The sequence below is a fragment of the Podospora pseudocomata genome, chromosome 4 (assembly GCF_035222375.1).
Source record: "Podospora pseudocomata strain CBS 415.72m chromosome 4, whole genome shotgun sequence".
NCBI classification, from domain to species: Eukaryota; Fungi; Ascomycota; class Sordariomycetes; order Sordariales; family Podosporaceae; genus Podospora; species Podospora pseudocomata.
This window is the reverse complement of record NC_085888.1, coordinates 3,420,807-3,446,936: the sequence shown is the minus strand read 5'-3', so window position 1 is coordinate 3,446,936 and position 26,130 is coordinate 3,420,807. Positions and strand designations below refer to the sequence as shown.

Genomic DNA, 26,130 nt, shown 5'->3' with positions numbered 1-26,130 from the left:
CGTCATGAGCACAAGATCGTCAAGAAAATTCAACCAAGGTTAAGGCGCGATGGCAGAGTGGTCTAATGCGTGAGACTCGAAATCTCATCTCTTCGGAGGCGTCGGTTCAAATCCGGCTCGCGTCGTTCTTTTGTCATTTTTGACCATGCGTGATGCTAGCCATTCATCATAGGAAACCAATTACTCATTTTCTTGCAAAAACACCCGGGGTTGCCATTTTTTGTCCGAGTGGTCGACTGTGGTCAGTTTCTTTCTTGTCTCTGCGGGAGTCTGGGGGTCATCTAATCCCGATGGTGCAGTTTGAGGGTTGGGGTTAGAGCTGCATTGATCGACATGCAAGGGTCCGATTGAGTTCGGCAGGTGGGGCGGCGGGCTGACGATGACATCATAGCGTGACGCAAGACCACGACGTCTGCCGAGACTGTTCCTACCAAAACAAATGGTCGTTGCACCGCCAAATGGACGTCATTCGGCCTGTTTGCATAGACCCAACAATGCCAAAAGCCTCTGGCTATGATGAGCCGTCTGGCCTTTCTTTCCTGCAGATCGTCCTGCGGCGTCACCACAGCGAGTCGTCCCTTTTTTCTTCCTCCTGCTCCGGCCTACCATCATCATGGCCATGGTTTCCCCTGATCTATTCCCACTGTCTTCTCTATTGTCTGCTTTTTACAACTCTTCAGATTTGAAGCATATTTGATACCCAAGACGAAAAAAAAAAACCAACACAAAACACTCAGCATGGCAGAAGACACCCATCTGCCCTACCCAACCACCACCACCGCATCGACAGCCACGAGCAACCTGAAGAATGACCCGCCAACAGGGCTAAACTCATCCTCCACCTCGACCACGGTCTGTGAGGGCGCGGTAACAGCCACGACCGAAACCCACCACGGCGTCGGCGCCCACCCCGAAGACCCCCGCGGCCTCCCCGTCGCCTCGTTCGAGGAATACCCCGGCCTGCCTCGGCTCAACTACCGCATCCTCGACTACAAGCTCAAGCTCTCCATCATCGTCGCCCTCCTCGTCATCGAGTCCTCCTTGTTACCCATCATCCTCTACTATGGAATCTCGGCGAGCACCTCCCTCCGCCCAGGCCTCGTCTTCGCCATCGTGACGTCGTTTTTCGGCATTGTTACCGGCATCGAGTTTGGTCTCCGGATGTTGAAGCTCATCCTGAAGGGCGATCAATACCGTCCACCGGGGGGAACAAAGTGGAGTTTTGATTTTACACATCACACGCTCAGTTTTGGGTACACAGTCATGTCTGGGATTCTGATAGGGGGTTCGATTCCGCATGACCCGCCGGTGAAGGTGCTGGCCATCCCGGTTAGTTTGTTTTTGATCCAGATGGGGGTTCAGCTTACGTGGGCGGGGTGGATGAATGCCACGGGGAGGAAGGCGCCGTTCAAGATTTCGAGCGTGAGCAAAGGGGAGAGGGTGCCGCCGTTGGTGCTGACGATTATTGAGGATATCGTTGGGGTCGATGGCGGGGCTGGGGTGGAGTATAGACGGGCTGTCTTTGCGAGGTATGCGGCGAGTAAGAGGTTTAGAAGGATGATTGCGGTTCAGAATTGGTTTTGGGCCGTGGGATCGTTGGTGTTTGGGATTGGGACACTGGTGACGATCTGGTGTGTGCATTATTATATTGCCTATGGTATTGGTAAGTTTCTGTCTAAGGGGGTGGGAGTCTGAGATACTCCTTAGGGGGAATGTGCTAACGATGTGTAATAGGATGGGCTACCCCGCTGGTCTTCACCATCGTCTGGACTTGGATCTCGGTTGAGTGGGTGAGACGGGATTTGAGGGAGGAGAAGAGGCTATGGAAAGAAGAGCATGGTCAGGGCGCCGAAATGCAACAGACGCAACCACCAGAGCCGGAAGTACAGCAACAGGAGACAAAGTAAAGGCAACGTATAGGTAGAACACGCATGGACTGGAGTTCAGGAGTCTGATTTGCTTTTTGGGACAGGCACCAGTGGTTTCCTGATACATCGGCGAATTAGAGAAAAAAATATGTACAATCACAACATGAACAGGCTTTTCAAATTTGCATATTATTCGTCGCATTCGAAATATTCATACGACCTACTGCCGCCGCTTACTTAGACCTTTGGTGCGCCATATCGGATGAGGTCCGCCGCCTGTGATAAATGTCAGTCGCGAGTTTACCATCTTTGTTTGGATAACACATACCTTTTCGGCAATAGCATACACCGTCTGGCAAGTGTTTGCCCCCGGCAGTGTCGGGATGACACTCGCATCCACGACCCTCAAGTTCTTGACGCCGTACACCTTGAGCTCCTCGTCCACCACACCACCCAGCTCCAACGGCATCATCGCACACGTCCCCGCGGGGTGATACACGCTCGGGCTCAGGGAGCTGCTCAAAAACGTCGCCAGCTGCTCGTCCGTCGTCACGCTCGCGCCGGGGGAGACCTCCCTTCCGCCCCAGTCTTTGGTCTTGGGGTTATCAAGGTAGTACTTCCTCGTGAAGCGGACAATGTCACCCATGATGGTCGCGTCCAGGGGGTTGGCCAGGGCGCGGTAGTCCACCTGCGGCTCGGTGTTGTGCGGGTTGGCCGGGTTGACATTGACCGTTCCCCTGCTCAAGGGGTGGAGGTCGACGAGCAGGCCGCTGGCGGAGCCGCCTTGGAGGACGAGGTTGTAGAAGGCTGTGTTGTTGTTGCTGAGGGCGGAGGCGTAGGAGAGCATCTGGGCGCGGTAGCCGGCTGCGACTGTAGGGTCGGATCCCGTGGGGAGGTAGGCGGCGTGGTTTTGGGCCGCGAGGTCGGCCGAGAGCTTGGCGGAGCGGGGGGAGATGACGGGGAAGGAGAGCCAGGCGGCTGAGTTGCCTGTTGCGATGGAGTTGGGGCCTGTGCGGTTGGCGGCCCAGACTTGGGAGGACCAGGTGGAGAGGGTGCGGTTTGTGCGGAGATCGTCGGAGGAGGGGCGGGCGGATTGGGGGATGCGGGCGACTGAGGAACGGGAAAGGTTAAGGTTTGTGTTTTGATGGAGGGGGGAACAAGAGGAGAGGGGGCTTACATTGGAACGAGGCGGAGATCATGCCGTGGTCCTGGAAGTTTTGGCCGACGCCGGGGAGGTCGACGATGGTGTCTATGCCAGCTGCGGAGAGAACCTTTTTAGGACCGATCCCGCTGACTTGCAGTACCTGGGGGCTGTGGACACCACCGGCCGCCAGGATGACTTCTTTTCTGGCAGTCACTGTGGTCACCGGAGCGGCGGTGTTCCCCGGTTGGCCTCTTGCTGGTGCCGGGACGAACGAGACGCCAGTGGCTGTCGTGCCGTCAAGTACGATCTTGGTGACTTTGGACTGGGTGACCAAGTGGTAGTTGGCTCTCTTGACGTTGTCATAGTGGCCTGTCTTGGAAAAAGACCGCAGCACCGTCTTGGGATCCATAAAGGTTGGATACCAGTAGACACCCGGCACACCGGACCCGCTGTCACTGGCGATTTCAACGCCCGGTAGACCCTTGAACGCCTCCATCTGAGCCGTCGTGGCTGGGAACTGGTACGAAGGCCAACCGGCATAAACCCCTGAAGTGTTGCCCCAGAAGCTGGTGTCGTACGTAATGTTGGCTGTTCTTGTGATGTCCGCGTTGGGCGGCACAAAGTTGAGAGCCTTCTTGAAGTATGGCAGTAGGCCCTCCCAGGTCCAGTGGGAATTCTTGCGAAAGAAGGCCCCCCAGCGGTCATAGTCTTCTGCGGTCCCACGGATCGTCATCATGGCGTTGACCGCAGAGCTACCGCCCACTACCTTGCCAGCCAGGACTGATATAACACGGTTTCGTAGGTTGACTTGAGGAACAGATCGGATGTCGTACATGAACTGACTGTCGGACATTCCAGAGAATCCGCCTGCGACCGTGGTGAGCGACGCTGCCTCGCCTGTGCATCGTCAGCTTTATATTCGGTAGGTCCATCTTCAATGTGGGTTGACGCACTCAGAACTCCGTACTCGATGACGAGAACCGTGGTCTTGCCATCCTCCGTCAGCCTGTCAGCCACTGTAAGACCAGCTGTACCGCCCCCAATGATCACGTAGTCGTATTCATTTTGGACTTGGCGGCCATCAAGGAAGACCTTGGAAGCGCGAAGATGTCTGCTGTACGCCGTTGGCGTCAACGTCAAAATGGCGACAAAAAGACTGGACAGCCGAGCCATGTTAGTCGTTGGAGCTCTCAAAGGTCCTCAGGACCTCCTCACCGGGCTGGGCGGCGGAGGCCTGCGCACTTTTAAGGGATTGGCATGGCATCGGTTAGACGCCCAAGTGCCGAGAGGGTCACTGCTCCGAGCGACAGGCATCGTATAGGCTGAAGAAGTCTTGGGACTGTCAGGTCATTGTTAGCAACAGCGCTGGATAAATATGCAAATGTCACCGCAAGGGGGAAACGCTGTTAAAAGTTGCCAGGTCGGGCCACAGGCGCATTCTCGGATTTATGAACGATGCAAAGTGTCAGACGAAGCAATATCGAAGCTGGGACATGGCGGTTGTGCCTCTCGTCTGGCGTTTAGCCGCGTCCGTGGAAACACACCGACTGGTCAGTGTGTGCGGGGACCTGATATTAAGCGGAGAATAAGGTGTTGAAGCGGGAATGTGCTGATCTGCAGGTCCTAGCATGAAGCCCGGTCGGTTGCGCGCAGCCAGGCGTAGGTAGGGAGGACGACTTGGTCCACTCATCGGCCGAAGTCAAGTGCGCAAAGTATTTGCGGTACCTGGGTAGAGGAGAAGTGGGCTTGGACTTTTCTGGCGTTAAACCTTCGAGTTTATGACCGTCGTCTCGTACAAAAACTGCTACAGAGTCTCATGCGCTCGCCATGAACCCAAAGATGACAGCCAGCCCCAAAACCGGCCCAGTCACCACATTCACCCTCGTCCCTCTATTCTCAACCGAGACAGCAACATCAGTGACAATATCTGGCCCCGTCACCACTCCTTCTTCCTTCACTCCGCCAGACATGGAGAAAGTGCTCCCGATCTCTCCCCATCTCACATTCGAAAACGTAACCGAGACATCCGGGACCTGTGCCCTAATCAGTGCCGGATCGCCCTCAGTGGCATTACAAGGCCCGTTACTTGGCAGCCCATCAAGCCAGCTCATGAAGTCCCCTTCCGAGTTCCAGAGGCTGAAAACCAAGACCATGCCCCGCGCCAGAGCCTCCCCCATCCCTTTCATGCCACCAAGTCGGAGGTAGTCAGATGAGTTCTTGGCTGCGCAGAAATCCTCTGTGATAGAGCCCTCGTATGAAATCCCGTCAAATCTCGAGTCAGTCGTCTCGGCTGTGTTGGGGGTAACCTGTCCGTTCTGAATGTAAAGTCTTTTAATCTCACTCAGCTCACCCGCGTCGTTGGTGAGAAATTGGGTGACGATGGTGAACGGTTTTGAACTGTCGATGTCCAGTCCCAGGCCATAGAACGAAGGGCTCCCGAGGTTGAAGGTGTTGAGCCCGCAGCCGTCTTTGTCGCAGACTCCTGGGGCTCCCTTGCCGCACTCTGCCTCGCTGGAGCAGAGGAATGACCCAGGAGAGGAACAGGTATGGGGAGTAAACGAGTTGGCGCGGGAGTTGGCCTCCCAGATATCCATTTCGTTGCAGCAAGCGCCGGAGGAGTTGAGGTTGGGCTTTTTGATCACAAAACCTCGGATTAGTTCTCCACAACAGCAGATTGCCTATCGCAAGCACGTAGACTTACCAGCCCGTTGATCCACGGCGCAGTCCTAAAACACTGCGCATCACAATACCCCGTCCCGTACCCCGCCCCAGCAGGGTTGCTCTCCGACCTGCTCCCGCTCAGGTCCATCTCGGACAGATACACGGCGCTGTTCATCCCGCAGGGCAGTCCCGAAACATCAACATCTACAGCCAACTCCTGGCCCAGCAGCGTCAGAGGTTCGTAATTCTCTCCATCCTCAGCGAGGAGATAGACCCTCGGGCTGACAGCGCGGTATTCAGCTCCGTCAAAGAGGTATTGCCTCAGTGTCACTGCCGAGCCCACAGCAGACACGCCGATTCCGCCGTATTCAATCCCTTCGAGGGCGCAGTTTGCTGCGCACGAAGCTGGATCGTCGGGGTCACAAAGCGAAGGGTTTGAGAGGAAATCGGCAGAAGCGCAGGAGACGGAGGGGTCGGAGATGGAGTGGAAGTGGCGGGATAAGGCGTCCGTCACGAGGGAGGTTTGCTTGGTGGTGCAGATGCCCGAGGAGGTGCACTGCTGGGTTGGGAAACGAGGGTGGAGTTCGGGTGTTAGGGTGCCAATTTGTTGGGCGTGGGCAGATGCAGGGGAGAAGAGGAGGAGGATGAGAAAAGGGGCGAAAAGGGGGGTTGCCATGGTGAATTTGGTAGGCTCCACAATAGGGGTAAACAATGGGGTTGGATTTTTGCTTGTCAGGGGGACTGCTTGAAATTTCATGCGAGTCCTCGGATTATTTATTGGGAAGCTACTGGGTCTATCTTTTGCGAACCTGCAAATTCGATGCAAACCTGGTGTCGTCCTCAAACATCTTGACTTCCCCCCGCGGATTGATTTTCACGATCCGTAACGCAGATTGGGCTAGGTAGTTATACCCGAATTTGCTAGCCTGCGGAAATCAGAGGGTTTTGGAATGAATGCTCAACATAATCTGTCACCTGGAGTTTTGTTGCAATTTGTATAGGCAAAATCCGGCACAACTGCTCCAGGGGCGACGGAGTTGTTTGGGCACACTGAACCCGCGGTCGATCATTGACCCCTGAACTTCGCTATGGCCTCGAAGCAGGATCGCGACATTCGGCATTTGGAGAACACGGAACTTCCTTGGGCAATCTTACCTACTACTTACAAGCCGACTGGTAAGTGGGGTACCTGCACTGCGCGGTTGAGTTCCGTGCAAGGGCAAAAGACCCAGCAAGGTAACGTGTGCTTCAAATGTCTGTGCAGGTTCAAGGTCAATGACCGGATAACACAATCCCGGATCACGACAGATGCCATCACATCATCACTATTTCAGGGGCTTGGCTAACTTCAACTTCGTATTAGGGTCTATGAGAGGTAATTATTACACTCTGTCTCAAGAGCAAACCATTGGCTGATCCAGACAAAAACATCACTGGATGTGGTGTCGGGTGTTTTCATTTGAGGCTCCAGATGGGTGTTTCGTGTGCTTGTGTGCTCAAACTTTTTGTCCACGGGTACACCGCCCCTCTCCTTGACGTCCCTCCGCTCAGGGTAAGCCCCGGAGACCATGGCATTCAAATGAATGGTATGTCATCCGTATCCATGTAATCATTGACGCCGTAGCTGATGCAGTGAAGGCCGCCCAACATGGGCGCCGGGTTGGTCCAGGTATTGTCATCGCTGCAGGTTTGCCACTCAAGACCGGGCCAGATGCAGTTGTAAAGGCCGGCAAGTGTGTCGCGCTTGGTGTTGGAGGTGGAGCGCTTATCAGGAGGGTTGCAGGGACCGGTCATCACGGGTGTGTCCATCGCAACGCCGGGAAGATGAGTCAACTTTAGGAAAGCATGAATTCCATAGTTTGTGCAAGTCGTGGTGACGCCCCCCAGCTTCCCCATGGGGATGACATCTGACCATTTATTCGAACTGCACTCCTGCCACTTGTCGCCGGGGGAGATGCAGTTGAATCGTCGTGTCTTGCCGTTGCACTTGCCAGGGCCGGACTGGATCGGGGTAGCGTCCGTGGTTGATAGATCGCGTTCGGAGACATGGCTGCCGACAACACCAGCGTCTCCTGTCAAAAGGGTATCTTAGCATTCCAGATTGAAGCGACATGGAAACAGAGGAATGAACTTGCCGGCGCGAACAACAATCTTAGCTTCCAAGGTAGTTTTATAGACACCAAATCCCCAGAGAGAAGAGGTAGATTCGGCAGTCCAGGTATTGAGGGGCTCAACCGAGTAGGACTTGGTGGTGGTAGGCAACGAAGTAGTGCGCGGCGCGGTGGAAGACTCGACGGTGCCCCAGATGGGAACTTCAGAGTAAGGCTCGCAGTCAGAAGCCAAAACCCCCAGGCAAACCGCGGCCAGTTGAAAAAACACAGCTTTCAACATGATGATGGCGTCTCTGAAGGAGTGTGGCTTGAGGTTCCGGTTAGAATGGAGAGGGAGATGTAAGAGATGGAGTTGAAACAGAAAGAGACAGAATTCGGGAGATTAGTTCCCTCATATGATTGGTATCACTGGTGGAGTTGTGCAGCCTCAGAAGTACCTGTGTATTGGTGGACTCGAGATCATGGAGAGGAGACCATGAATTTTGTGGGGTATATCACAGCAAGCTCCCATTTGAAAGAGTACCCATGTGCTCTTGTCACAACATGGTAGAGATTTGTTGGATGAGCCACCAACCCTCTGGTTGCTCTTTAGAGCTTCCTTGTTGGTACATTTCCCCACAATCTTTGTGGCATTTTACCTCGCCTGTAGAGTATTGTTCACACTGTAGACAAAATGGCTGGCACGGCAAAAGTAAGCCATGCCTCAGAAGATAGTTGTAGGCCTTAGAAATACCTAATACGCCTTGAAAAGAACAGCTAATAGGCCTTGAAAACAACTAATTGACCTAAAATAAAAGTACCTTATGTCTCACAAAATACTTGAGAGACCTAAAAAGATAGTTGAGAGACATAAAACGATATTCAGGAGGTCTACCAACTTTCTTTTGGGGCATGGTTGAGAATACGATATGCGCCAACGTAGTTTTACATTGCTAGTTATGATGGCTTTGATTACTCACTAATTCCTCCGTACCGGGTATCTTGCTGCCTTGCTATGCTATCGCCTCCTTGATCCGTGGAAATCACTAGTCCCGTCTGTCTACGTTCAAGTGCGATGCCCTAACGACTTTTCCCTTGCGTTTTCCCTTACGTTTGCCCTTGTCTTTGCCCTTATCCTCGATCTTATCCTTGATCTTATCCTCGATCTTATTCTCGACCCACTCGCCCACCGCTCTGTCGGTCACAAAAATACCCGCTCGTTGCATGGCCACGGCCCTGGTCTTGCTTTGCTTACAGAGCTTGGCGAGAAGCTCCCATAACGGCGAGTTATCCTGAACGCGCGCCGGCATGTAGTAATGTTGCAGGCCGATCATCTCCAGATCCTTAAATCGACGCCAAGTCATGGCCATGTGGCTTGCCATGATCCTCGTAAAGAAAAAGTCGGCGGGAATGGGCCAGTCGCAGTTGTGCTCAATGGAGTTGAGATTAGGACACCGTTTGACAAGGGCGGTTTGCATCTCGGTGAGGTAGCTCTTGGCATGATTGGCATTGCCCTCGCAGTGAATAACGACGGCTCGGATGCAACCGGCGCTCCGCTTGCCGACACGATTTACCCAGCATTTGTGGTATGGGCTGGACAGGCCAAATTTGTTCTCTCCGTAAAATAAAGAGAGAACCTCGCCGAATATTTCCTTGTCGGTGCCCAGGGCTAATTCGAAGAAGGCGCCGCTCGTTCCGTTTCTGGGTTGACGCAAGCTATGTGATGGGATCTCGCTCTCGGGGATTCGGGGGACGATGGTCCTGTCGGAAACAAGACAATAACGGTAGATCATGTTCCGAATTTTGCCTGGGAGAAGCTTGAAATGGGATGCCGGCGCGCTGGGCACGACCGAGTTGTCGGCGGTCGAGCTGGTTGTGTTGTCGGGCTCCGTGGCAGGAGGACTGGGAGGGAAGGGTGGAAGCGGTTCTTTGGTCGACAGCACCATCGCCAACGTCGTCGAAGGGCGCAGGAACGGTGGGGAGGGAGCCCGCGGATGTGCGCACGCGCTTAGCGTCGTCGGTGGTGCCCGCCATGGCCGTGGCTTTGCGTTTGGTCTCACCCATCGTGTCGTCCCGGTCAGGTTCTTGACATGTCAGTAAAAGGTGAAAACGGCAACGGGAAAGGAAATGATTGTTGGGCGATTCACTCTTGATTTGGCGCAAAGTGAAGTGGCGATTCTTGTCAGCCGTCGACGGTCAAGTAAAGATGGTTGTGGTTGAAGCGAGAAAGGAAAAAAGGGTTTGCTGGGAAGAAAGCGAAGAGGCAGAAAGTCGCGCCTCTGAAAAGCTGTTTGGAAGGCAGGGCGGGACAATAAGGTGTTGTCGACGATGGCTCCCATTAACGCCTGTGACCAGCTCTCGGTGCACTGGCCGCTCTTTGCTCCGGAGAAGCCCTAGTGGTATGGTTCAGATGTATTATATATCATTTTACAGTTGGCAGATACTAAAGTAATTATCTCCATTCTTCACAGCCCCCTACCCGCTCCTTGCCCAACTGGCGACTGAGGTGTTGGTGTCCTGAACATCCTGCTCTCCATCATGTACCTCTCATGCGAGCTCATAACCTCGCCATCTTCCTCTTTTGCTTCTCTCCCGTAGAGCCTTCCAGCAGAAAATGTGGGCGGCGGGGGAGGAGGTGTCTTGGGATACGAAGAATAGGCGCTGTAAAAGGACAGCCCGTCGGCGTTATGGCTGATGCCCGTGCCGGTGGTGCCCGTGCTGGTGTTCTGCTGTTCGGTAAAATCGGTGGATTGAATCCGGGTGCCGCGCTGCTTCTTGCGGCGGCAGCGAAAGATGCAGGAGATGATGAGGGTTATGATTACGAGAGGCACGATGATGGCTGTGATTTGCGCTGCAAGGGAAATTCCGGAGTTGGAGGAGGGGGCCTCAGTGGTTGACGGGGACGGGATGCTGGATATCGTATGAGTTGGATAGGTCGAGAAGGAGGGGGAATTGTTGGGGCTGGGGGTAGGAAACTGCAGAGACGTTGTGGTGCTGGAGGTGTGTGAGTCGCCACTGTGAGAAGAAGTGCTGGTTTGGCTTGTTGTGAGTGAGGTTGATGTTTTCCTAGTAGAGCTCGATGCGCCAGTGTCAGCACAGAAGGGAAGGGGTGTATCGCCGCCGATGCAGGTTTGGCCGTTGGCGCAACAGATGCCGGTGGTGTCGGGGGTGGTGCCACCACATTGGAAGTCGCCGGAGTGGCAGACCCTGACGCAACCTCCTTTGCCGGCGCCGGTTGGGCAGCAAAAGAAGGCCCCGGCTTCAAGGAAACAGGTCTCATCTTTGTTACCTGTGGTGGTGAAAAGAGTCAGCGGTCGGCCATGTTGGCGATAAAGGGAATAAAAGAAAACATACAACACCAGCCTGCTTGGGGGCATGTTGACTCATCCGCCCGGCATGTCCCTGCCGCTTGTCGTCGCTGGGGCTGAAGGCTAGTGCTACTTGCGATGGAAGCCGTGGTGCGGGTCACTGAAGGAGTGGATGAGAACATGGATGAAGATGATGGAGATGGAGATAATGGCACCAAAGCCTGCCTGGCCGGGCGGAAAAGATATGTAGCAGATTGATCAGACATCTCGCGGCTAGGTACCAGACGCAACAGAGATCCATCCTCCGAGACCTGAAGGACATACTGCAAGATATATATCGTTCGGTCCACCATACTGTCCCTTACCTCTTGGGCCGATCTATCATGATACCTGGGGGTCTGTGCTCCGCAGCTGGGTTCGTGGCTGATTTTACCGAGACCTGGTGGTCGATCGGCTGGCGGGATGGCTGACTGATCGCCAAAAAGACATGGCAGGATTGGCGAGGAGGGGAACGGGAACTGTTTGTCTCGCAGTATCGGTGATTTGATTTTGTGATGATGTTTCTACTGAAGAGCTTTGACGGCAATGCCAAGCAATCCCAAGCAATGGTGTTTTTGTCAGGATCCAAAGGTCTGTGGTCTTCTGAAATCTCAAGATTGCTCAACTTCAACGGGTGCATATTGTTTGGTTTTGCAGAGGATAGTCTGTGAAATAGTAATGATTTTATGGCGAGTTGCATTCAGGGGTAAAAGGGGCGTGTTTACTGCGGCAACGATGACAAGATGGAGCGGGGTGACGGGTTTGAAGAAGGCCCGTGCATCAGCTTTGACCCACCCAGCGGGTGTCTATTGGCGAGGATCAGCCGAGGGAACAGGGATGGACCAGGACGAGATTTAGCCGCGTGGTGTCACTTCTGGAGTTTGGGGAAAAAAGGACAAGAACAAACACGATGCGACGACGACGACGTCTCCCGACCGCGAACTCTTCTTGATCCATTTCTTTCGACGGAGCGACTATCCCAGCATCGTCTTTTGTTTTTGTAATCCTTTCAGCCACGGCCATTCTCTCACTTATGAACCGACCACATTGAGCCTCCCTTTCTGTCGCCCAAGGGCACCCGTTGAAAAAAACCCAAGTTCACTGTTTCCCGATCGTTTAGTTTCGTTACTTTTCTCGACCCCGTTACACTCTTTTTTCGACGCACATACACCACCGAATTAATAAATAACACCATGGGCAATTGCGCTTCTTGCCTGGGGAGCAGGCGACGAGATGATTATGATGAGGTTGGTGGTTCCTCAGGGCGGCTTTGATGACGTTGCTGGTTTGTGCTAACCATGGCCGAACAGGACGACGAGGCGCAGTATCTCTTTGACGACCCGAACAACCTCCAATACGGCAGTTTTGAACAGCAACAGATGATGTGGCCCGAGGATCCACAGGAGGTTCAAAGAGAGATTGAGGCTCTGCAGAGGGTGGTTGCGCGCACGTCAGAGTATGCATCCCTGGCCCCTACCACCCACCCACCGGCTGACAGATGTGCATGAACAGCAGCATGGTCGACATCTACGACATTGCACCAAGCAACCACCGGACAGCGTCGCCTTCTGCGGCTCCAGACAGTCCCGAGATGCCATACGCATATCCCGTCGCTGCCCCCGACGCCAACCTGGTCCGCTATCACAACCTCCTCTCCAAACTCTCGTCACACGATGACCTGGCTGCTGTGGCACGAGTTGATTGGGGTACCCCCGACGACGACACCATCGAGATGCAGCAAAACACCGCTATATCCATCAAGCTCGAGGGAGCCACGGAACCTCTTGTTGGCAACTTTGCTGATGCTGCAGCTGCGATGCGCTGAAGGAAACATATACAACATGAGTTTGAAGCTTCCGCCGTAACCGCCACTACACACTCACGAGATCTTCCATGCGGTGGTCCAGGAAGGAACCGAGAAGGAATCCCGGTTGATCTGCTCCGGCCTTGGGCCGTACCTTGGAGGGGGGTGCCTCGCACCTGCTGACCTGCACTTGCTGGCATGCCTCGTCCAACCTGCCGGTGTTCAGCTGTTCTCCCTCCCCCCTTCCCTTCTCCTTCCCCACCTCCCTCCTTTCACTTCATGTGGGGTTGCCGCTTGTCATCAAGGCTGGAAATGGTGTGTGGGTGGATGTGTGTCATGGGGCCAAGGGGGATGTGAGAGTGGGATGGGAGGTAAAACGTGGCACCGTGGGACGGCCCGTTTTTTGTAACGATTTGATACCCATGGAGGCCGGAGATGGCGCTTTCCATATTTGTCTTTGTTTCATTATTGATCACGCTCGGTAGGGCTGGAGACGGAGACTACAAAGTAGCTCCCAAGAAACGGTCGACGCGAGAGGAAAAAAAATGGTATGGGCGTTTAAAACAAAAGGACGCGCTATTGCCGCCAGACACTGAATTCTACAATCATAAGCAAAGCTTCTTTTCTATCAGGCTCCTTGTGACTGGTCCAGCTCACCCTTTCCCCTGGTGCCCCCATGACACGCAGCCAATCGGACAGATATTCGGCGAGAGGGTGGGAAACGCTGTCGGTTTAGTTTCCTCAGCACCCACCACACCCGCCATCGACAGGCACACGCACCAAGAAAACGACCGACTCGACAGGAAGCCTCATGATCCATTCAGCGGCGGCCACGTGCATACATGCTTAGGGCTTTTTGTGCTGGTCATGTTGCTTCGCGGTGGGGTCTTGCTAGATATAAGAACCCACAACCAGCACCAGCACAGCAAGCAACGCCAACATGCACGTCTATTCTCTTCTTTTTTGCCACCATGGATCCCAAGTCACCAACACCCCTAGCCACCGTTCCGCCATCCATCGGTCAGCCAGGCTGTCTTGTCGTACCGTTGCCGAGCGCGGGGGTGAGTGTGGGAAGTGGACATGCCACAGCTTGGCGGCCGGATACTATCTGTCATTCATAGGGCTTTTTCTTCTCTATAGCTCCGCCCCTTCCGGAGAGCGGCTCGCCCTGCCTACACCCACAATGCTAACCGATGTAGGCTCATTGCGGAAGTACATCAGACGTCCTGCGTGAATACCTGCTGGAGATGGGAAGCATCCAACACGTTCAACAGAGGGCAGATCCCTGACGACAACGCAACATCGAAAACGAAAGAGTATGCATGATAAGCACCACCATCACGACCCCGACTCCGGCCGCCCGCCCCAAAAGCGGGAGTCTGTGCGTGATTCGGTCGTCATGTCATGGAAGACGAGAGGGACAGCCAGCGAGGAAAAAGCATGGCAGTGGGGTCATGGCTGGCATGTGTTTACGGTGTGGCATGGCCGACTCATTGGGCCGCCTCTGCAAGAACTGCAGATGGCTATCGGGGCAAAAGGGGGGCCAGGGTCCGTTGCAACGATTGGAGAAGAGGGCAGCGGAAGCGAGAGGGACAAGAAACAAGACGCCCTCAGCCCGCAGGAAGCAAGTATGGGAAGGAGAAAAGCACGTCACATCGGTTCTCTCTCACTCACTCTCTCTCTCTTGATCTCTCGATCTCTCGATCTCTCGCTCTCAGCTACCTAGCCTACCACGTACCTACCGAACTAAACCGCGCGTGCCGTTCCACGTTCAAAGATGTCTCAAACCTGCCATGCCATGCCACGCCCAACCATTCCATCTTATCGATTCCTGATGCCCAAGCCCGATGTTCACCACCGTTATCCATCATCACATCACATCTTCCCCAGGTTCTGCTTTCCAGAATTCCCAGGCTGTTTCGGAACGGCAAATGGGTGTGTTGGCCGTTGCTCGCAGGAAAAGAGGTAAAAAGAAAAAGAGAAAAAGCAAACTACACACACCTTCCACCACCGCCGCCGCCACCACCAGAAAATTGTCCGAGAAAAGCAAATAAAAACGAGTATTCGTCCCCTATCCGAGCCGTCCCTTTTCGCCACCACGACGAGAACTCCCACCAGCAGGCCGTTTTCTCACTGTGAAACATGCAGCTGTTCTTTCCCCGTCCTCTGTTACCAGATCTAGATCCCCTCACCTTGCCGTTGAGAGGAGAAGAGAAGCGGCGGATGTGCCTCTTATTCATCCCCCCCTCCACCCCCCAATTCTTCAAATTCTTCTTGTTCTCGCCAGGTTCGCCTGCCATATTTCGCACCCGGCTACAAGAGTACCTACTACCTACATGACCAGGGGCTAGATTTCTTCCAGAACATTTTCCTTTCCCACAGGTCCACTCCCCCCCCGCGTCAACTCAGTCACCCACACAGTCTCCACCCCTTCCACCTCGCTACGGCAACTGACATCTCATCTTGACCCCGCCCTAGATGGAGAGGGGGGGTGTGGGTGTAAAGAGTGAGAGAAGAAGCAGAAAAAAAAAACCCTGACGGGTGTGTGATCTGTTTCGAGACTGCCGATGGCTGCCGATGCTAGTCTCCCCCTTTCCCCCTCATTCCCTCCCCCGCCCCGCCCTCGTCCCTTGCCTTTTGCCTGCCTGAGCAAAATGTAATGTGATGTATAGTACCTGTGTGTGCTAAACTTTCTCTCCTCCTAGCGAGGGGTGAGTGGGTGGGAGAGCAAAAACGGGGAGTGATCCCACTGGTTCTGTGGCCCCCTTCTCCACCCACCCACACACACAACCTCTGTGTGTGTGTGTGTGTTTGTGTGTGTGGTGCGTGAGAGAGAGGAGTAAACAGGTCTCTACCAGAAGATCTTGCACACTGAAGAAAGGGTTGCGGATCCGGTAGTTGTCCCCCCCCCCCTCCTTCCCCTCCCTTTCCCTCTTACACCTGCCATGCTCAGGGTCATCTTCAAGTGTGGCAGAGGGAAGGGGGGCTGAAAAGAAACACAAAATAAGTGATATTTCGTTACTGTTATACGTAAAGCGCTTTTTCGTCTTGCTTCTCTGTGACATCTTTTAACATTTAACAATGAAAGAGCCGTCCATGCCGATTCTCGGCCTGCCAGCCATGTGGTAGTTCCCACCACCACATAACTCTCCAAGCCTTCCGCTCCCCCTCCCTCCCCAAGTTTGACCAATAATCACAGGACGTCCCATTGTGTGTCGTGAAACCCAAGCCGGACGTAAAAAACTTGAAACTCCCCTGCCTGAAGGATGAGAAAAAAAAAAAAAAGAACAACAAAAGCTGGCGCATGCTCTGTCACCCAGTGGTGACCAGTGCCCTGGTTTTCAAAAAACCAATACTCCAACAAGATGACGAACCGTACCTAACAAGAGAAAACGTGACAAAGACAGAAGTGAACAAGTAAAAATGTACAAACGGCAGCAGAGGGCAAGTCTTCTCGCCCAATATTTCCTCCTCCCATCATCGGTCCCGGTCCCGCCAGTCATGGCCAGGCTCCGGCGGTATCCGATATGCATCTATTCCCGCACCCACAAATCTGTCTGGTGGTGTTTTTTTCCCTCTTGGTTCTTGTCTCCCCCTCCTTATCCTCTACCCTGTGCTGCCTGATGTTGTTCCTTGCCGACGCTGTGGGATTCGCGCCTCCGGAAGGGCTTGCATCTGTGGCTTGATGGGGGGCTGTTCCGTGTTCCCCATTTCCCCCCCAACTCCACAGCGTTTCTCTAAAAAAAAAAAAAAAAAAAAAAGAACCCTTCATGCAGTAAGAAAAAGAAAGTAAAAGAAAATCGGGAAGAATAAAAAGAAAAAGAAATGACGAAAAAAAAAAAAGTAAACAAGAATGAGATGTTCCTCAGCCCAGAAAATTTCTTTTTGTCTTGACCCGCCTACCCGTCCGCCGCCAGCCCTTCTTCTTCCCTCCTTCTACAACACACAAAACGCACATGGTTTTTGCCTCTCACGTTTCTCTTTTCGTCTCGATAAAAGCAACCAACGAAATTAGACGACCCGTCTGCATATGCTGTCAGCATTCTGTTTCCTGCTTGCGCTCACCCTCCTCGCCTCGTCTCGTTTCCTTCCTCCATCTTGGCAAGGTAAGGTAGATGAGCATAGGAAGAAGGTAGGGTAGGACACAAACCTTTTTTTTTCCTTTGTTCCTCCTTCCCATCGTCATATCACAACGTCCTCTCCCTCTCCACATGGTTTGCGAGCAGTTCGTTGATCTGGAGTTGGATGTCGTTCACATCCCGCATCGTCTTCTCGATGGTGGCCCTCCTGTTGCCTTCGCGCTGCCACCTCTGGATGTCGTTCAACATCTTGTCGATCCTCCTCTCCTTCTTGCACTTTTGCTCACAAATCTTGCACGGGCCCTGGGCGGGCTGCCAGCTGTAGACGAGCTTCAGTCCGCACGTCTCGCCGGTGCGGTACTCCTTCTCGCATTGTTGGCGGAAGGTACCCCACTTCCAGTAGCCACAGTTCCAGCGGGTTTGTTCAAAGTAGCACATCTTGTTGGGCAAAAGGGTAAGGTAGGCAGTGCGGTAAGGGTCTCGACAACAGTGTGTCTGTCGTGTGGGTCGAGGCAGTGTTGTGATTGGTGTGCTGGGCCAGACGGCAGAAGACTGTATTCAGACAGGGCTTCATGTCAGCGACAGATATCCACCGTTTAACCTTCTCACTCAGCAGCATCCGGAGCGACCTGCAGGGCTTGGGTCCCACAACATCGTTCATGGTGTCCTTACTGTTTTTGAGAAAAGGGGGCGGCTGAGAGCAGGACTGGATGCACTTACTGACTTGATGGTCGAGGCCGGCTGCTGTGGGCAGGCAGATGCTTGTAAAGCTCGTCCACTCTTTTCCTTTGTCGAGGAGCCAATGATGATGTTGTTGGAGTTCTGGGTAGCAGGCTGACCAAGATGTCGATGTTTGGGGTTCTTGTTGACGGTATATCCTGAAAGTTGGAGAAAGAGAAAAGCGCCCTTCAGGTAGAGACGGTGAAGGATATCGGCACCTTACTTATACTTGTGAGAGCCATCATCTCCTTCTTCTGTTACCCTTTCCCATGGTGGCAGGACCCTTGTCGTCGACTACACAACAGTAGGCCATGCATCAAGCGGTGCTAGGTACCCGGGGGTTCCTTGATGAAGCGTGGTAAGGGCGATGGAGTCCTTTTTCGTCCATCTCATCTCCTGGGGACTGTCCTGGTACATGTTGTTGCCCCCGGCTCCCCGGCTGCCATCCCCCCGCGTCGTCAAGTCACGTTTGCGATCACACGTTGAACTATCAAGGGGGAGTGTCCCTCTGTCTGCCTTGGGGGTGTGTGATGGTACCCTTGCCGGCAAATTAGCCCGTTTCCTGGCCCGCGCAGGTCCCTCTGTGGCCGGACTGGCCTTCATAGGAGCCACGTTGTTCATGGCTCAATAACCACGGTTGAGCACCATGGATTCCCCACCGCGCCATGAACTCACAATTTGACATGAGCAAGCCGTGGTGGCCAAAAGCCAGCCCCTTGGCGTTCTTGTACTCTTGTATTGGCCCGAGACCGGTTGGCCATTCTCTGGTTGCTTCACCACATACCCAGCCTCGCTGGCCATTTTTTCCTCCTTCTTTTTCTTTTCTTTTCCACCTTTCCAACAGAGCTTCCACTCAGTACTCCCTGCATAACGCACGGCCAACCCCTGCGAGTGATAGTTCATTGTCTTGCGACCTGGCAGCAGGAGGGGATCAGAACCCAATGTCCACGACGACCCCTGTGAGGCCCTAGAGGTGTTGTCCTCTTGTATCTGGCACTTACAACAGCATCACTAGCGCCGGTTCTTGGGTCGCTATGGTGTGTGTGCCGAGAAGAGGATCTTCCCGTGTGAACTTGCGGACGCCGTCCAGGCCCCTTCCGGATCGGCCCACCTAGCAGCCATTGTCGGGCTAGGCTGGGTCGAAGTGGCCACGGCCATGGCCCAGGGCCGGGACCACCGCCAAAACAGAAACAACAAGTCTTTTAGCCTCCCTCTATCAGCGTCATCACATTCCGTACCTGGCAGGGGGTGTGCGTGCGGAAACTTCTCGCTCATGAGGAGAGGGGTGTGTCAAGAGAACCATTGTCGGGCCGCTTGATATCCAGTATGTTGCAGATAGATTTCTTTCTCGGCATGGACGTGTTCTCAAAGATACTCACACGATATATTGGGTGAAGCCACAGTTCGTATGCCGTGGCTGAGACAGCAAAACGGTGGCCTTGAACCAGTGTTTGAGGACACCCCCTGTCGAGAGCTCTTGCATCCATTCCGGAAGCTGATTGGATTCCGGCTTTCCTGGTGGTCTCGCCCATCAAGCCCGACGGCTCGGAACAGAGCATTGTAGTGGTGAGAGTGCTGACGGCGCCGTTCAGCTTGCATTTGACTTCAGTCACAGTACTGCCAGAGCAAGCAGGCTCTCCCACCACGAGGATCAAGTGCCGAGCCAAAGAATTGTGCCGGGGTTAAGGCCTGAATGAAACCCTGGGAGACAAGATCGTGTGACCTGTGGCCTAAATCACATCTGCAACAATCAGGTAGCTCCGAGAGATAGCTGTCTCTGTTGGAGCCTTCCGTGCGCTCTTGCCAGTCCCAGCTATACGTAGACTCGGAGGCTGTGACCGACACTCCGCTCTCTCGATGGCTACCCCTGAGTGAAGTCTCGCATGACAATGTCCTCACATGAACTAGAGTCTCATCCCCAAGAGGTGACGACCCACTGCCGGGCCGAGTCCACGCTGTTGAGTCCCCATGACAAATATCAGCAGAATACTGTTCCAGACGCGGCCCACTCGAATGTGTGGAGTGGTTGGAGGCTTCTCAAAGCGACGTGGCGAGTCCTGAATAGCCAACCATCACCATCTGTGTTGTATTTTTTGTTTTTGCTTTGATCTAGCCTTATCACATAGCAGAGGCGAAGGTTCTGAAATACTCGCCGAACTATATGTCGCTTGCAAGGTTCATACTAGCCTCTTGTTCGTGATGTGATCCGGATGGCCGAGGAAGCTCCTGATGGAAAAACAAGACGACGGCAAAGTGACATGACGCAAGGCGGCCGCTCGGCTCCTCCAGTCGGTTCTGCACGACGACCAGACGGGAAGGAAGATGGGACACGATCAGCAGGAGATCAAAACGAAACGGCCAGATACGAGGCCGAGATGGAAAAGGGCCCCGGATACAGGAAACATGTCCTGGTGGGAGGCCTTGAGATCCTTCAGGCTGATGGCACTTTGTCGACCCTGGGCGGAACGGGACGGAATTTGGTGATTAGGCTCCTGAGGGTGGCCGCCAGGACCGGCCGTCTCCATGATGGGGGCGGTGACTTACACTTCACCTTGCTTCCAGTGGAGTGATCAAGCAGGATCATCACAGGGCAGTGCAGACTGCTGATGGCGTCGCACTCCAGGGATATACATTACAATATCCGGGTCACCTTCCGGACCAGCCGCCCGTGCCTTGCCGCCGTGGCCTGCAAAGAAAGATGCTATCGCGTCGAGAGACAGTGTGGGTGAAGCTTGGATCGTCTAGTTTAATATACCGACAGCACTGAACAACAGCAAGTCAACAACAGGTTGGTTGACGCCCGCCTCCCCGCTCGACAGTGAAGCAAGCTAGATGATGGTCCGGTGCCGTTACGCCGAGCGTCAACCAGAATGGGTTTGAAATTCGGAGAGCTAAAGTGAAGGCCGGCGTCATGATGAATCAAAGCTGCTATGTGGTCGTCTTGGGGCCGGCCAGGCAGGCCGATATGGGGAACGCCAGAGTGAGAGACAGGGGTTCGGCGATCAGGTTGGAATGCTTGCGAGAGACAAAGACTAGCTGGCCCTGAACTTTCCAGCGGTTGAGAGCAAAGAAATCTGCAATGATTGACCATCACTTCTCATCAAGACATTCAAGACACCTGGGCTCTTTACAGCGCAGACATTTCTAAGGCCGGACGGTCATCGCTTGGGCTGAGCCGGGAGCGGGCCGTCCCCGGTCCCCGCCGGCGTGGATGTTCCTTGCTCCGACAGAAGAACAGAAGTTGACCAGGAGCTATCAAGATGACCTCGGCTCATCATGTAGGTAGAAGCAGACTGCAAGCGTGGCATATATGTGTGGTGTTCTGCATGGCCCTGGCCTCGTCCTCGCGAATCGTGTGTCAAATTGGTGTTGCAGAAGCGTCCTCCAAACGATACTACGGGTAAACGATATATGAGGTTGTAGGTTTGTGTGTGGTTTTTACATGGTAAACTCCCACTAAAGCGGCCTGAAGCGATCGAGTAAAATCCATCGACAGGGATCCGGCGGGTCACTTCTCGGGAGCAACGGGTGACGGAGAGACTTTGTTTTGGAACAGCCTCATTGAGATAAGTCGTGGCATCCCATTGGCTGGCCCTATTTGGGGGCTAACTGGGGTTTAGGGTTGGCGGAAACCGAAAAGCGGGCCGCATCCTTTCCCCGTTGATAGACGACCGAGCATTTGGTCAAGACTTGAGAGTGATGTTCGAACTTTGACCTTGAGAGGGTTACTGAGGGTCCAAGACAGGGGATGGGATGAGTGCTGGCAGTGACATCAGCCGATCAAGTTCTCTCTCCCCTCTTGATGCCGGCCGGGTCTGCGGAGTCATAATTCGCGTTCTTGAAAAGGCAACAATGGAAAGTGATAAGCAGCCCGTGGCCGCAGACTGGGAGGCCAACCCGCGCACTTTACACGTCACTGGCCGCGATCTGGCCGAGATGATGGAGTGAAGCTGTTGTTATTGTTGTTGTTTTCTTATCCCCCCTTAGGATGAGCTAGATATCAGCGTTAGCTCCCTCTTTCATCAGAACGAAAATGTGAGATGTGACGGACCTGGACCCGAGAAGCAAGGCGCTTGCAGGGCAAAGACAACAGACATGAGGTGGTGGAGCTCAGTCCAAGTATGCCAGGCTGGGCTCGCATTGCAGTGTCGTGTCGACGTGGGCAAGATACCCCTGACCCTGTAGGAATGCACCTCCAGACGTCCGGTGGCTTTCCCCTGCGCTGGCGTATGTGGAAGACGCAGGAGAGCTCAAGCACATCATCCCAAGATCAGTAGACCGGATGCCCACCGCCGCAACGTTGCATCCGCGATCATCGAGGATCCGGGGCCGTGGAGAGAATCTGCTGAAGAAGAAATTTTGAGATTGAATCGAGTTACCGAGTGTAAAGATGAGGGGCAACCTGGAAGCATCTGTTGACATTGTCTGTTGCTGCTGTTACTACTGCTACTGCGACCCCGCCATGTCTTAGATACCTTAGCTCTTATCGCTTATCGATAGCCGCCAATGTCCCGCGCCGTAGCGCCCTGGGAGGCCCAACATGGCATCATGTTCCGACTCTTTAGACTTTCAGACTCTAAAGTCATGGGCAGGGCAACGGCGGAAAAGCGGAAAAGCGCTCATGAGCAGGCCGAGAGGGCTTAAGATGGCCTTTAATGGTCTTTAATGGCCTTGAATGGCCTGGAATGACCTGTGATGGCCACGAGATGCCTGATAAGGACTGGCTCTGATGATGTGTACCAAGAAGACGATGTACCTTACTGTACATCGAAAGACAACCCCTGCATTGTCCAACGTCCGTGCCTCGTGCCTCGCCCTTGCGTCCCCTTTGCGTAACGGGCTGCCAACAACAGATGACCAGCCTGTGTCAAGTGTGACGACGCACGTCTCATGTCACAGCCCAACAACTTGGGAATCTCGACTTCAACGACATCCTCGCTTTCGCTCAACTTTGCCACGACTTGACGACACTGACTGAACTCGCCTAGCTACCGCTTCTGGCACGCATCCGACACCGAGTGGCGGTTTCTTTCTTCCTCCTCACCCCCTCCAGGGTTCGTGATCCCGCGTCCCTTGGACCGCCGATTGAGCACAGCAGCAGAAGGAGCCCGCTCTCTTTTGCTGGTCGCATCGGCACCGACCTATCCGGGCAGCCCGCGCGCTTTTTGCTTGACGCGATCTTGTTTAGCCGCACAGCTCAGGGAGGGGAACGGCCATCGAGCCTTGTTGCTGCGCTGCCTGGCTTTTGCGACCCCCCTCTTTGCGCCTATGGTACGGCAAAATCAGAAGAGACATCCGCGATAGGCGACTGGGAGATATAGGAGTCCATCAACTGCTATACCGGACACGACACGACACGATACAACACAACACACCAGCGCCAGATCATCAAGTTCCAAGGGAACCGTCAACGCACCTCGCCGCTTTGAGAAAGGAGGAAAAGGCACCATGGCGTCATTGCCAGCAAATGTCCTAGGGAGAGGCGCACATGATGGCATGCTCCCCGAGCACCATCACTATCTGAAGCCGGATACGGAGAGTGAAGGGGGTGGTCTAGACTCCCTTGTTGTTGTTGCCACCAGCCAGCTTGCCGAGAAGACAAGTCAATTGACACTATCGACGCCTAGAAGCGAGGAATTGGGGTCTGGAACCAAAGACGGCAATCCTTCCGTGACGCACCTTGGCCATGGCAATATGGGGAGCAACGGCTTCTTGCCGGATGGACAGATGGATGATGATACCTCTTCTTGCTGGCCCATGGTCGAATTCTCGCAGCTGCCAAACGAGGTGCTCCTCCATATCCTGAGTTATCTCGAAGTCTGTGACTTGTTGGCAACCTCCAGGGTGGGTTGAAACCCCTTTCTTCACCATCTGTTGTTGTGGCTATCCGCCCCTTATCGCCCATTGCTCCTTCCCCGTACACCTAGCTCCTTCCCTCATAGCCCCTCCCATCAAAGTGCTTTCCTTCCCTGGTGTGCTTTCCCTCGTGGCTCCTTCCCTTCATAGCTCCTTCCGCCATGATTCTCCCCCCCCACAGCTCTTTCCCTGACAGCTCTTTCCCTGCCGCTCCTTCCCACAACTGTCTGCCGCTCCTTCCAATCACCGCTCCTTCCTGTCAAGGTTTCTCCCAATCTGCACCAATCATCCATTTACCACATTCCCACATTACCCCTTTTACCACAATAACACATTCCCACATTCCCACCTCCCTGGGCCCCATCTCAACCGCAACTTTACTAACACCTTCCCCCCTTTTCACAGACCTCCCACCACCTCCGCACCCTCTCCCTCTCACCCCACCTCCACCGCCTCCGCCTCCGCCGCGCCCGCACCACCCTCCCGACCCAGCTTGCCTCGCCCTCCCGCCCGACCCTGACCGACCTCATCCGCCGCTCCATCTTCCTCACCAACACCACCATCGTCTCCCGCCGCCTCGCCCGCTCCTTTGTCTCCATCCGCCTCTCCCGCCAGCTCGCCGCCCGGCCGCCTCCAGAAGTGCTGGTGGAGCGGTGCGTCCTGCCGGCCGAGTGCCTACCCGGTAAGAAGGCCGCCGTTGCCCCCGCGTTGGTCGCGAGGAAGAGGGCGGTGGAGAGGGAGAGGGTGAAGGATAGGCTGAGGGGGTTTGTGGGGAGTGTTTGGGGGGGCAAGGTGAGGGAAAAGGAGGAGGGTGTCAAAAAGTGGGAGGAGAGGAGTGGGGTGGGGAGGGTTTGGAGGTTGAGGAGGTTTTGGGAGGGGGTTAGTAAGGAGCAGGGGTGAGTGAGGTAAGAGGGCGATATCTTCTTTTCTTTGTTTGCGTGCGTTGGTTGGTTGGAGAAGGGGGGGAAGGGCTTGAAATCTGTTTGTTTGCTTGCTGACACTGAACCGACTGGAATTTGGGCTTGTATACCTCTTGGACATTGCGGATTGGGATATGGTTTGTACTTCGTGGTGGGTTTTCTGGCGTTCTGTTTTCTGCTGACATTGTTTGTTCCGGTTTTCTCTCATCAAGGCAACATAGCACAGAGGTTTGTTTGGTTTGTTTGTGCTGCTTTTTGACATTAGGTAACTGCTGTCGTCTCTGTTTTGACGTACCGGGTGATAGATACACTACAATATACATTGAACATCTCGAAGGCTGGCTCTCTAAGCCCGGAATCGGAACCCATCCCAATCATCCTCATCCTCGTCATCATCTTCATCGTCTTCATCTTCCGCCACGGCAGCATTCTCCTTTCCAAGCGCAGGTCCCTTAGCCGTAGCAGCAACAGGAGCAGCACTTCCCCCGCCTCCTTGTACCCTCAATGCCTCTCTCCTTTCCCTGAGCTTTCTCGCACGCGCTTCCAGCTCTTCCATCACTTCAAACTCAGTCTCCAACGCCCGAGTGGCCTCCTCTTTCTCATCCTCCAGCTCGATATCCGCCAGCGCCCTTCTCTTTTGTCTTTCTTCCTCTTCTGACTTGGCAGCAATCTCCTCATTGGTCATAACCGGCGCAGAAATGACAGCATCGCCGTCTTCCAAAGCAGCAACAGCAGCAGGCTTCTTTTTCTCCTGCAACAAGTCCGCCTCAAACTCTGCCCACAGGTCATCCGCCACCGGCGCTGGCGTAGATGTCTTTGGTGGTTGTTTTTGCTGTGGCTCATGCGGTATAAGCGGCGACCTGTTTTGCGATGCTGGTTTTGGCGTGATCGACATTGGTGTCCCGGCACTTCCACTGCTATTCTTCTCCCTATCCTCCCGGACTGCGACAGGTGTGGCTGGTCTAGAGGGCATCTGCATCTCAACTCCAAAGGTAGGGGTGCCCGATGTTCGTCGGGTCAGTGGTGGTGTCGACGGTTTGCTTCTCTCGGCCGCAGCCCGTTGATTCCCGTCCGAGGTGGTCACCACGTCAGGTCTGCTCTTTTTTCGTCGCGCGGCGTCCTCGTCAAAAGTGTCACCCATTTCATCGTCTGAATCGCTGTGCTTGCGCTTGTTGGTTGATGGGCCGGCCGCAGCAGAGGCTTGGTCCACGAAGCCGGCATAGCTGGGGCCATTGCTGTTCTTGTCGGTGTTGAACAGCACTTGGACTCGTTCGCGATGGCCGGCGCTGCGCAGATGACCTTCCCAGAGGGATTCAGCCTTGATGGGCTCGAGGCAGATGGCGCACGAGAGCTTCCCAGAGTCGGAATAGGAGGCGTGAGGGTGTTCAATTCGGCGAGCAGCGCGTTGCTGCCTCAGTAGAGCGCGAACATCGGTCATGATGAACATGTACGAGTCGAGGCGCAGTAGTGAGATGCACAAGGTGGTGGATCTCGAGGTGGTGGAAAATGTCGCAATCAATGGGTTAGTTGGGTAGAGTAAAACAGCGAAAAGGGGACGAAGATGGCGGTCTATTGTAGACGTCAATAAGCATTCACTTAGTGGATTAGGTAGTCGTTGTTGGGGGTGATGATGTACCCGAC

General features: G+C 54.3%; 11 protein-coding genes and 1 non-coding gene across 12 annotated transcripts; 4 read left to right on the top strand and 8 right to left on the bottom strand.

Moving 5' to 3' along the window:
• Positions 1 to 43: 43 nt before the first annotated feature.
• QC762_0072020 lies at positions 44 to 125 on the bottom strand. The gene has a single exon. It is a non-coding gene; the product is annotated as a tRNA-Ser (tRNA).
• A 472-nt stretch (positions 126 to 597) lies between these two features.
• Positions 598 to 2,055, top strand: QC762_405120 (uncharacterized protein). Its single transcript, XM_062889967.1, has 2 exons — positions 598 to 1,663; positions 1,735 to 2,055. The coding sequence occupies exons 1-2, from the start codon at positions 739 to 741 to the stop codon at positions 1,905 to 1,907; spliced, it is 1,098 nt and encodes a 365-aa protein (XP_062744029.1). The 5' UTR covers positions 598 to 738; the 3' UTR covers positions 1,908 to 2,055.
• On the bottom strand, positions 1,935 to 4,634 carry QC762_405130 (uncharacterized protein). Its single transcript, XM_062889968.1, has 4 exons — positions 3,966 to 4,634; positions 3,046 to 3,909; positions 2,197 to 2,978; positions 1,935 to 2,144 (listed from the first exon to the last, which is right to left on the bottom strand). Exons 1-4 carry the CDS (start codon positions 4,183 to 4,185, stop codon positions 2,106 to 2,108), a joined length of 1,905 nt encoding a protein of 634 aa, XP_062744028.1. The 5' UTR covers positions 4,186 to 4,634; the 3' UTR covers positions 1,935 to 2,105.
• Positions 4,635 to 4,826: 192 nt separating this feature from the next.
• QC762_405140 (uncharacterized protein) lies at positions 4,827 to 6,349 on the bottom strand (the record flags this gene model as incomplete). Its single annotated transcript, XM_062889969.1, has 2 exons — positions 4,827 to 5,659; positions 5,695 to 6,349. The coding sequence occupies 2 exons, from the start codon at positions 6,347 to 6,349 to the stop codon at positions 4,827 to 4,829; spliced, it is 1,488 nt and encodes a 495-aa protein (XP_062744027.1).
• Positions 6,350 to 7,248: 899 nt separating this feature from the next.
• On the bottom strand, positions 7,249 to 8,064 carry QC762_405145 (uncharacterized protein; the record flags this gene model as incomplete). The annotated part of the gene is made up of 2 exons (XM_062889970.1): positions 7,249 to 7,742; positions 7,809 to 8,064. The coding sequence occupies 2 exons, from the start codon at positions 8,062 to 8,064 to the stop codon at positions 7,249 to 7,251; spliced, it is 750 nt and encodes a 249-aa protein (XP_062744026.1).
• Positions 8,065 to 8,809: 745 nt separating this feature from the next.
• On the bottom strand, positions 8,810 to 9,709 carry QC762_405148 (uncharacterized protein; the record flags this gene model as incomplete). Its single annotated transcript, XM_062889971.1, has 1 exon — positions 8,810 to 9,709. One exon carries the CDS (start codon positions 9,707 to 9,709, stop codon positions 8,810 to 8,812), a length of 900 nt encoding a protein of 299 aa, XP_062744025.1.
• Positions 9,710 to 10,143: 434 nt separating this feature from the next.
• On the bottom strand, positions 10,144 to 11,821 carry QC762_405150 (uncharacterized protein). Its single transcript, XM_062889972.1, has 2 exons — positions 11,118 to 11,821; positions 10,144 to 11,052 (listed from the first exon to the last, which is right to left on the bottom strand). Exons 1-2 carry the CDS (start codon positions 11,422 to 11,424, stop codon positions 10,229 to 10,231), a joined length of 1,131 nt encoding a protein of 376 aa, XP_062744024.1. The 5' UTR covers positions 11,425 to 11,821; the 3' UTR covers positions 10,144 to 10,228.
• Positions 11,822 to 11,961: 140 nt separating this feature from the next.
• QC762_405160 (uncharacterized protein) lies at positions 11,962 to 12,935 on the top strand (the record flags this gene model as incomplete). Its single annotated transcript, XM_062889973.1, has 3 exons — positions 11,962 to 12,357; positions 12,421 to 12,566; positions 12,623 to 12,935. The coding sequence occupies exons 1-3, from the start codon at positions 12,304 to 12,306 to the stop codon at positions 12,933 to 12,935; spliced, it is 513 nt and encodes a 170-aa protein (XP_062744023.1). The 5' UTR covers positions 11,962 to 12,303.
• Positions 12,019 to 17,984, bottom strand: QC762_405170 (uncharacterized protein; the record flags this gene model as incomplete). The annotated part of the gene is made up of 4 exons (XM_062889974.1): positions 12,019 to 16,938; positions 17,065 to 17,545; positions 17,714 to 17,871; positions 17,975 to 17,984. The coding sequence occupies 3 exons, from the start codon at positions 17,982 to 17,984 to the stop codon at positions 17,102 to 17,104; spliced, it is 612 nt and encodes a 203-aa protein (XP_062744021.1). The 3' UTR covers positions 12,019 to 16,938; positions 17,065 to 17,101.
• QC762_0071940 (uncharacterized protein) lies at positions 13,757 to 14,706 on the top strand (the record flags this gene model as incomplete). Its single annotated transcript, XM_062883754.1, has 2 exons — positions 13,757 to 13,975; positions 14,114 to 14,706. 2 exons carry the CDS (start codon positions 13,757 to 13,759, stop codon positions 14,201 to 14,203), a joined length of 309 nt encoding a protein of 102 aa, XP_062744022.1. The 3' UTR covers positions 14,204 to 14,706.
• A 4,419-nt stretch (positions 17,985 to 22,403) lies between the features above and the next one.
• On the top strand, positions 22,404 to 24,845 carry QC762_405180 (uncharacterized protein). Its single transcript, XM_062889975.1, has 3 exons — positions 22,404 to 23,557; positions 23,975 to 24,474; positions 24,702 to 24,845. The coding sequence occupies exons 1-2, from the start codon at positions 23,162 to 23,164 to the stop codon at positions 24,467 to 24,469; spliced, it is 891 nt and encodes a 296-aa protein (XP_062744020.1). The 5' UTR covers positions 22,404 to 23,161; the 3' UTR covers positions 24,470 to 24,474; positions 24,702 to 24,845.
• On the bottom strand, positions 24,836 to 25,927 carry QC762_405190 (uncharacterized protein; the record flags this gene model as incomplete). Its single annotated transcript, XM_062889976.1, has 1 exon — positions 24,836 to 25,927. One exon carries the CDS (start codon positions 25,925 to 25,927, stop codon positions 24,836 to 24,838), a length of 1,092 nt encoding a protein of 363 aa, XP_062744019.1.
• Positions 25,928 to 26,130: the final 203 nt, after the last annotated feature.

Coding starts and splice junctions, on each gene's coding strand:
- QC762_405120 (XM_062889967.1), top strand. CDS start 739: ATGGCAGAAGACACCCATCTGCCCTACCCAACCACCACCACCGCATCG. Junction 1,664..1,734: donor TTATATTGCCTATGGTATTG/GTAAGTTTCTGT, acceptor GATGTGTAATAG/GATGGGCTACCCCGCTGGTC.
- QC762_405130 (XM_062889968.1), bottom strand. CDS start 4,185: ATGGCTCGGCTGTCCAGTCTTTTTGTCGCCATTTTGACGTTGACGCCA. Junction 2,979..3,045: donor GATCTCCGCCTCGTTCCAAT/GTAAGCCCCCTC, acceptor CCCGTTCCTCAG/TCGCCCGCATCCCCCAATCC. Junction 2,145..2,196: donor TGTATGCTATTGCCGAAAAG/GTATGTGTTATC, acceptor CATTTATCACAG/GCGGCGGACCTCATCCGATA.
- QC762_405150 (XM_062889972.1), bottom strand. CDS start 11,424: ATGGTGGACCGAACGATATATATCTTGCAGTATGTCCTTCAGGTCTCG. Junction 11,053..11,117: donor CCCCCAAGCAGGCTGGTGTT/GTATGTTTTCTT, acceptor TCACCACCACAG/GTAACAAAGATGAGACCTGT.
- QC762_405180 (XM_062889975.1), top strand. CDS start 23,162: ATGGCGTCATTGCCAGCAAATGTCCTAGGGAGAGGCGCACATGATGGC. Junction 23,558..23,974: donor ACTTGTTGGCAACCTCCAGG/GTGGGTTGAAAC, acceptor CCCTTTTCACAG/ACCTCCCACCACCTCCGCAC.